This window comes from Pseudozyma flocculosa, assembly GCF_000417875.1.
Source record: "Pseudozyma flocculosa PF-1 unplaced genomic scaffold scaffold00013, whole genome shotgun sequence".
Taxonomy (NCBI): Eukaryota; Fungi; Basidiomycota; class Ustilaginomycetes; order Ustilaginales; family Ustilaginaceae; genus Pseudozyma; species Pseudozyma flocculosa.
Genome location: NW_006920881.1, coordinates 659,158 through 667,552, shown reverse-complemented (window position 1 = coordinate 667,552; position 8,395 = coordinate 659,158). Strand labels below are relative to the sequence as shown.

At 63.5% G+C, this 8,395-nt stretch overlaps 5 protein-coding genes across 5 annotated transcripts in view; 2 read left to right on the top strand and 3 right to left on the bottom strand.

Annotated features, from left to right (window-relative positions):
- Nucleotides 1–468, bottom strand: part of PFL1_04226 (uncharacterized protein) — a gene marked incomplete at both ends in the record, with an annotated part of 2,079 nt that extends 1,611 nt beyond the window's left edge. Inside the window, 2 exons of the mRNA XM_007881749.1 lie at nucleotides 34–234; nucleotides 352–468. Coding sequence (XP_007879940.1) covers nucleotides 34–234; nucleotides 352–468 — 318 coding nt within the window. The remainder of the gene's footprint in view (nucleotides 1–33; nucleotides 235–351) is intronic.
- Nucleotides 469–1,301: 833 nt separating this feature from the next.
- On the top strand, nucleotides 1,302–3,935 carry PFL1_04225 (uncharacterized protein; the record flags this gene model as incomplete). Its single annotated transcript, XM_007881748.1, has 4 exons — nucleotides 1,302–1,320; nucleotides 1,434–1,451; nucleotides 1,543–1,633; nucleotides 1,736–3,935. 4 exons carry the CDS (start codon nucleotides 1,302–1,304, stop codon nucleotides 3,933–3,935), a joined length of 2,328 nt encoding a protein of 775 aa, XP_007879939.1.
- A 391-nt stretch (nucleotides 3,936–4,326) lies between these two features.
- PFL1_04224 (uncharacterized protein) lies at nucleotides 4,327–5,406 on the bottom strand (the record flags this gene model as incomplete). The annotated part of the gene is made up of 1 exon (XM_007881747.1): nucleotides 4,327–5,406. One exon carries the CDS (start codon nucleotides 5,404–5,406, stop codon nucleotides 4,327–4,329), a length of 1,080 nt encoding a protein of 359 aa, XP_007879938.1.
- Nucleotides 5,407–5,719: 313 nt separating this feature from the next.
- PFL1_04223 (uncharacterized protein) lies at nucleotides 5,720–7,088 on the top strand (the record flags this gene model as incomplete). Its single annotated transcript, XM_007881746.1, has 3 exons — nucleotides 5,720–5,918; nucleotides 6,047–6,946; nucleotides 7,072–7,088. The coding sequence occupies 3 exons, from the start codon at nucleotides 5,720–5,722 to the stop codon at nucleotides 7,086–7,088; spliced, it is 1,116 nt and encodes a 371-aa protein (XP_007879937.1).
- Nucleotides 7,089–8,377: 1,289 nt separating this feature from the next.
- Nucleotides 8,378–8,395, bottom strand: part of PFL1_04222 (uncharacterized protein) — a gene marked incomplete at both ends in the record, with an annotated part of 1,239 nt that continues 1,221 nt past the window's right edge. The window contains one exon of the mRNA XM_007881745.1: nucleotides 8,378–8,395. This exon is cut by the window's right edge and continues 673 nt beyond it. Coding sequence (XP_007879936.1) covers nucleotides 8,378–8,395 — 18 coding nt within the window.

The window sequence follows — 8,395 nt, the reverse complement described above, 5'->3', positions numbered from 1 at the left end:
CATGGCGCTGAGGCCGCCGCGCCGGGATGCCACGGTGCGCGTGTTGTCCACGACGCTGAAGCTGGCCTCGTCGTCGCCGTGGAAGTAGGCAAAGGCGTTGGCGCCAGTGGCGCCGAAGCTCTGCTGGACGTCGCGGTTGCGTCCCTGCCTGCCGCCTCGGGCGCCCTGGGCACCGCCGTCGGCGTTGGCACCCGAAGCAGCGTTCCAGTCGGCGATCCTGCCGATCTTGTCGCCCTGCGAGAGGGGGAGGTGAGGAGCAGCAGATGGGTCGACCGGTTCGAGGCAGAGGGTGCGGATCAGTAACAACATCTCGGGCTGCGATCCGGGCGCTTTTCGGCCAATGGCACGAACCTTGGCGTAGGGAGCGAAAGGAATGTCCTCGAGCTGTGCGGGGAGGGCAGACGACTCGGCCGAGGGGCCCCAGAGGTCGTTGTCCTTCTGGAGCGTCGGCAGTTGGAAGCTGGCCATGTTGCCGGTTATGAGTGGGAGAGGGGAGCGGGGGAGGGAACGTGGATGTGTAGCGATGCTGCCTTCTGTTGAGTGTCGGCTGGCAGCAATCTAAGAGGGGGTGTATGTGTGTGCGTGACGGAAGTGAAGGCCGGGATGATGCTGGCTCGCCGGTGATGGCGGCGGCAGCGTCTGGCTGATGGCGCTGGCCTGGCCTGGCCGGGTGGCTGGCTGGCTGGCTGGCTGGCTGGGCGCCTGGTGGTTCTTTTTCGCCCTGCCTAGCCTGCCTCTGCACTCGCCCACCGCCTGGTTGCCTGGCTGTGCTGAGGATTTTCTTCCTTTTTCGCCCTGGTCGTCCCTGCTGGCCTGCCACCGGTCCTTGACCTGCGTCGTCGTCGGTGGGGCGGCGGCGAGCGCTGGAATCCACGTGAGGCAGGGCACCCTCCTCTCGCACGACAGGATACTGGCGCGCCCCCCCGCCTGCGTCACTCTGTTCGAGCTCCACATGTGCTGCGCACAGGCGCGCGTGGAAACCAACAGCGCAGCGGCCACACGCTGGCGCCGGCGGCTGTTGGGGGGGGATCCAAAAAAAGCTGGGAGATGGGCTGGGGCTCAGGTCCAAAGAAGGACCAAGCGGACCGCCGCCACCTTCCATCCGCACCACCACCACCCACCGCCATTAGCCTCGATTCCTCCTCCTCTTCTTAGCCACCCTCTGCGATTGCTCATCGCATTGCGAGATCCCCTCGCACCCGTCGAGCCGCCCATCTCTCGGCCTGCGTGCAGGCGCTTCCCCATCACCCTCGACGTCATTCGAGCGCAGCCAGCCGCTGCCTCGCTCCTCCATCGGCGCCATGTTCATGCTCAAGAATCGTGAGTCGGTCCCTCGCGGCCATCCAAGAACGTCATACCTGTGTCCCTCCGTACAAAGGCAATTCATACTGACGGTCCCCCCGTTCTGTCCACCCCGCCTCCCTCCTCGCCAGTGTTTGGAAGGGTGATGAGTAAGTGTCCTGGCCTACCAGCACGGGCGATCTTCCCCGCTCGCATTCCTGACCTCTCTGTTCCCATTTTGATCCGTGACCGCGTCCGCAGATGACCAAAACAACCGCGAACTCGTCCAGATCCCCGCCGGAGCCCTGTACCTCGTGCGCCCAGGCAACGTCAAGAGCTCTCGCGAATGCATGTGAGTAGCAGCGCGCTGTTCTGTCGCCACGTGCATGCCACCACACGGACTCACCACAGAGTCTCACTCCAAACCTACCTCCACCTGACCAAACCCCCACAGCTACAAGGACGCCGTCATGACCATCAGGAGGACGGCTACTGTGCACAACTATCAGCTGGTCGTCACTCGCGCCTACGAGGAGGGCGAGGAGCAGCTTCTCGAGGAGGAAGACGAGAGCGACGACGAACGCGCCTTCCTCATCGACCAGAAGCTCGAGTTCCGCCAGTCGCGGGGCAGCGGCGGCGAGCAGACCTTCGCATGGAAGGACCTTACCGGCGACGTCGACGATCTCTTCGAATTTGTCGCCGACTCGCGGCTTGTCAATGCGGCGACCGCTGACCTGTTCACCATCACCTACATCAACTGCGCCTACGAGCGAAAGAGTGGACGGAGCCACGAGGAGGCCAGCGACGAGGAGCTCCAGGCACTCAGCTACGGCGGCGGCGAGAAGGGCAGCACAGATGCCGACGCCGACGACAAATCCCTCGAGAAGCAGCTTCAGGGCCTCAAGGTCTCGTCCGGCACCGTTGCCTCGAAGCAGGACGCGCCCACGGAGGACGATGACGACGAGCAGGACGACGACGACGTCGAGGCGAACAAGCTCTTGACCTCGGTGGCCGACCTTTACCTCTACGACCAGGCCAGCGGCCTCTTCATGATCCAGGAAAAGGACGCCAAGGCCTCGGTCGTCGAGGCCGGTCGATTCCTCTACTGGCTCTCGGTCCGCGGCGCCACGCGGCGCTGGCTCAGCCAAAAGGTCGACACGGGCCTGAACATGCAGTTCTCGCCCGAGAACCTCTCAGCGGTGTGGAACTACTTTGACGAGGAGCGGCGGTGCTACTCGTGGCTCCTGCGCTTCGCCGACAAGGCCGCCTACGACGACTTCATCCAGGGCTTCACCCGCTACCTTTGGGAGACGCTGCACGAGGAGAGCTGGTCCAAGGCCAAGCCCGACGAGCAGGCCTACATGCAGGTGGCGTACGAGCAGGACGAGGATCCGATGGAGGTTGACGAGGACGAAGGCGACGAGCAGGACGACTTTGCCAGCGCCGCCGGCGGCAGCCAGGAGCAGCGCGAACGCGAACAGGACCAGGACGACGATGAGGAGGACGAGGAGGAAGTGGCGCGGGCGCTGCGCGGCGGCGAGAGCACCGAGGAACGCGGATGGCCCAAGGAGGAGAGCAGCGCGCTGTCCAAGGCGGACAAGGACGTCAACTCGCAGCTCGCTGTCGGATACAAGTTTGACCGCTCCTTCGTCGTGCGAGGCGACAAGATCGGCGTCTTCAAGCACACCGACGACAACCGCCTCGAGTTCGACACGACCATCAACAAGATCGCCACGCCAAAGGGCAAGGGCTTCCGCCCCAACAAGATCATGCTCCACAACCAGGACGCGGCCATGGTCATGATGGACCCGGGCAACAAGCACGCGCTGTTCAACCTCGACCTCGAGTACGGCAAGGTGGTCGAGGAGTGGAAGGTGCACGACGACGTCGCCGTCCACAACGTGGTGCCGGACAACAAGTTCGCTCAGATGACGGCCGAGAAGACCATGATCGGCCACAGCCACAACGGCATCTTCCGGATCGACCCGAGGCTGTCGGGCAACAAGCTGGTCGACTCGCAGTTCAAGCAGTACGCGTCCAAGAACGACTTTAGCGTCGCGGCCACCGACTCCAAGGGCCGACTGGCCGTGGCGAGCAACAAGGGAGACGTCCGCCTCTACGACAAGATCGGCAAGAATGCTAAGACGGCGCTGCCCTCGCTCGGAGACCCCATCATCGGCATCGACACGACGGCCGACAGCCGATACGTCATCTTGACCTGCAGGACCTACCTGCTTCTGATTGACACCATGATCGGCTCGGGCCGCTATGCGGGCCACTCGGGCTTCGAGCGCAGCTTCCCCGCCGATTCGAAGCCGATCCCCAAGCGCCTCACGCTCAAGCCGAGCCACGTCGCCTACATGGCGAGCGAGGTCTCGTTTACGCCGGCGCGCTTCAACACGGGTTCCGGCACCGAGACGAGCATCGTCACGTCGACGGGCAACTACGTCGTCTCGTGGTCATTTGAGCAGGTCAAGCGCGGCAACCTGTCGGCGTACGTGCTCAAGCGCTACGACGGCCCCATTATCCAGGACGAGCACACCTACGGCTCGGACCAGGCCATTGTCGTAGCCTTTGAGAACGACGTCCAGCTCGCCAAGCGCTCGCAGCTGCTCAAGCCGACGCGCAAGAGCCTGGCGCCCGGTCGCCGATGAAGGCGTCCGACTCGACCTCGGCCCTTCATTCCGGCTTTCGACCTGGCGACAGCTCCCATATACCCCTCCTCTCCGATCTCGTTTCTTTCCACCCGTCACGTAGTTAGCATCATCCCCTAAACCTCATGTACGGGCCCTGCGGCGATGGCACAAGCCTGCCGCGCAAGGCGCCCAGATCCCAGGCCGTTTCTTGGTTCGATCCGTCGCTTTGCCGGTGGTCACCAGCGCGCCAAACCTCTCGGTATGGCTCCGATGAAATGAAGAACATCATCAATTGTGAGATCGAGGAGCGACGAGGGTGACTAGTGTTACACGGAGATTGCGATATGCGAGGATTCTTTTGGATGGCAGCGGAGGAGGCGGGCAGAGTCGTGGCGGCCCCTGGACCTGGCTAGCCCTGGTGACTGTCTGGCATGTCGGCATCGTCGTTGTCGTCGAGGGCCTCTGAGGCGGCCCTCTTTGCGGGAACGCCGGGCGTGGACCCGGTACCGTCGTGCTCGTCGCGCGCCGCTTCGGACGCTGCGGCCTGCTTGGACTTTTCCTTCTTCTGCGCCTTCTTGTCCTTCTCCATGAAGCCGCCTCGGTTCTGCGACCGCAGCTTCCTGGCGGCTTGCTTGTAGATGCTCTGCCACCGCTCCCACCAGTCGGCGCACTTTTGCCGCGTCTCGACGGCCGTCTCGCCCGTCACGTCGTTCCAGAAGGCCCTGGCCCTCTCCTCCCTCTTGCGGTCGGTGCGACGTTCCTGCAGCCACGAGAGCTGGGTGATCTTGACCTTTTCGTAGTCGCCGAGGTCGTCGACGGGCAGCGCTAGCAGTTGGTCGAGCTGGCGCACCTGCTCATCTTCGGGCATCGAGGCGATTTCGGACTTGACCTTCTCCTCAATCCCCTCCTGCCAGGGTCTCGCGGGATCCTGGATGAAGCCGCACATGGTGCCCACCAGCTCGACGCCCCAGACTTCGGCAGTGACCAGGACCGAGTCGGTGCAGACGAGGTTGTAGTTTTTCCGGTAGACCATGCGTCGTACGCCCGCCATGAGGAGCAACTTGAAGCACTCCAGGCAGGGTGGGTAGGTGACGTAGGCGGTGGCGCCGTCGATGCAGATGCCGCGCTTGGCTGCGAGCGAGGTGCAGAGCGCCTCGGCGTGGATCTCGGCCACGTTGCGCGGGTGGCCCGTCGTGTAGAGGAGCGGCGTGTTGTTGGCGTAGACGAGTACGCGCGATGCCGCCGACACGGGCTCAGATGCGGGTGGCGATGAGGAAGAGGAGGAGGAGGAAAGCTCAAGAGCGGAAGGAGGTGCGGGTGGTCCGACGACGAGGGCGCCCATGTGTCCGCGCTTGGAGAAGGAGCTACGGGCGAGGATGACGCTCCATGTGAGGAAGTTCTCATCTTCGGTGAGGTCCGGATTGAAGGTGTAGGGTGGCAGCGGCGCCTGCGTGAAGGGAGGCGTGCGGGCTGGTTGCGGTTGCGACATGATGACGGCGTCTTCCGCGTCGTAGGAAGGTGATTCGACAAGAGGCGGATGAGCTGGGCGGGTTGAGAAGAATGGGTCGAGGGAGAGGGAGAGAAGGAGTGAAGCCCCGCCCAACCACTGCTCGACATTTCTCCATCGGGTGATCGGTGCCTGCATGCGCTGCCCGCGAGCACACCAACACACAAACAATTGCCCCCCCGCCCGCTTCCCGTCACCACCACCACCACCACCACCACCACCACCATCGCCATCGCGCCTCCTTGTTCGGACCCTACCTTCCTCGTCCACACCGAGAAACCGGCCATCCCTCACCATGGCGCGCAATCAGGAAAAGGCGCAGTCGATGCTCTACCGCTTCCGCGAGGCGCAGGCGGCAGAGCTCGGCCTCTCGTCCAACAAGCAGCAGCGCAGACCCCGCCTCGCGTCCAGCGTGTCCTCTCTGCGCGAATGCGAAAAGTGGAGAGGTGACATCCTGCGCGAGATCTCGAGAAAGGTCAGCAAGATCCAGGACTGTGAGTCTACGCCCCTCCCTCCCCTCGACGTGATCTGCGAGCGACGGTGGCCACGACGGCCTTGTTCTCGATGCTGACGCTCGGATCCACCCCCGCACCTCGCCTTGTACGCCGCCGCCTCCCTTCAGTCGGATTGACCGACTTCGAGGTGCGCGACCTCAACGACGAGATCAACAAGCTGCTGCGCGAGAAGAACCACTGGGAGAACCAGATCATCGCCCTCGGCGGCGCAAACTACAAGCGGGGCGTGCCAAAGATGCTCGACGACGGCGGGCGCGAGGTGCCGGGCACCCGCGGCTACAAGTACTTTGGCCGCGCAAAGGACCTGCCGGGCGTCAAGGAGCTGTTTGAGCGCACGCCGCAGCAAGAGGCCGAGGCCGAGTCGTTCCGCTCGCGAAAGTACCAGCGCTTCAACCACCTCCCGCCAGAGTACTACGGCGACCTCGACGAGGACGACGGCGTCGTGCTCGAATTTGAGCAGGCCGAGGAGGAAAAGGAGTGGAAGGAAGGGTACGCCAGGGTGCTCGAGAGCCTTGGTATGGACACGGACGATGCCGAGATCCCGGGCATCCCCCGACCGACGCCCAAGAGTCTGAAGGAGATCCGCGAGCGGCACGGTGCGATGCCCTCCTCGTCATCATCGTCATCGGCGGCGGCGTCAGCAGCAGCAGCAGCAGCAGCAGCAGCGACGGCAACAGAGACGCAACCTGCCAAGCGCGGCACGTCATTCAGCGCCACTTCGGGCGGGAAACGGCAAAAGGCTACCGACGGGTCGGCCGTGGCCGTCGACGCTGCCAACGGCGACGAGGGCGAGGATACCGAGATGACCGACGCCGCACAGCCGGACGATGCCGGGGCGGCGGCGGCAGCGGCGGCGGCCGAGGAGGCGACGCGGCAGAGCGAAAACTTCAAGACGCTCTACTATTCTGTCCTCGACGCGCAGGAGCTCGAGATGCCCCGCGTGCCCGACCGCGCCGCGACGGAAAAGATGATTCTGGCCGCCAAGAAAAAGGCGCTCAGAGACGAATGTGAGTAGTGACCCTGCCCGCTCTCGCCGTCCTTGGTCCAGCAGGGTCGGAGCGTCGAGTCGTGCGGCACTGAAAGCTGACTTACTCTGCTCGTCCTCCCGTGTCCCGCTGGCGGCTTCGAACAGATATCGGAACAAAGTGAAGCGTCGCCGGCACGCTGTACCATCGTTGTACTATACCCACCTCCCCCTCCAACACAGTCCTCGTGTCCTCATTCGTGCCGCAACTGACAGCAGTCGGTGTTCCACATCGTCGGATGTGGTGAAGAGATTGTGACATTGCTTGGCATCGCTACGGTCCGAATCTTTGCTCGACGACGTACTCACCTTTCCTCTTGGAAGGTATGATGAGGCGGTGGAGGGGGAACGGGGCAACTCACTCGATGGTGCAACGCGGCGCGACTGTGCGTCGATGAGCTCGGCTCGCACCCTGTGGGAGGCCGTGGGCCGTTGCGCGGGCGTGACACGGCTCTGGATCTTGTCGTTTGAGGACGAAGATCGCCACTGCTCACCTGATCGCAGAGGCCAGAGGCCAGAGCCTGGAACCGGCACGACACGCTTGTTCTTCACGTCCGCCTTGCCACGTACGCCCAACCCGCTCGTCCGCTCGTCCGTCCGTCTCCTTGATCCATACGAGTTCCTCTCGTTGCGAACCGAGCCGTACCGAGCTTTCAGGAACGACAAACGACCTTCCTTCACACCGATCCACTCTTGTCCTCTCGATTTCGGCGGCATACCTTGCGGAGAGCGACCTGACCTCATCGTACCGCCTCCTTCTCCAACGCCGAGGGAGTGCAAAGGCGTGGCCCTCCTCCTTCTTCCTCTTGGTATACGTGTTTGAACTTTGATCGTGCGAGCTTTGGCAACGAAGGCTGGGGGAGGGTTTTTTGATAACATCATTGACGACAGAAAGGGGAAAACGGGTTGAGGCGACGACGAGGATCACGGGACAGTTTGAACAACATGACGGAGCGCGACTTGAAAATACGTCCGGGCGTCGGATTGAGGCGTTTGGAGGGGTTCTTTTGGATGCGCGCGAATTGCGGCTAGGCTCAGGATCGGGCTTGTGGAGAAGGTATTGATGGGGAAACGGATCGACAGGGGCTGGGAACACATCGAGGTCGGGAACACGAGTCGGGTCCAGTCCAGGACGGTCTTCCTCGTTGCGAGAAAAGACGGCGGGCGAAAATGGGCCGGAAAGAAAATCATACGGTTGGGCGGCAAGGTGAGCGAGGGTGGGTCGACGGAATGCGTCGACGGCGGCAGTGTCGGCGATGTCGGCGCCTGCGAGGCTGGACGACGAGCGACAGACGATGGGCGAAGCGCCTAGTAGAAGCGAGAAGGCTCGACCTCGGCGGCGTCGCGAGGCGGGCTGTCGGCGTGGCTTGCCTGGCGGTCGCGCGCCGGCGGAGGCACTCGCTCCTCGCGCTCGTCACGGCCGCCGCCGTAG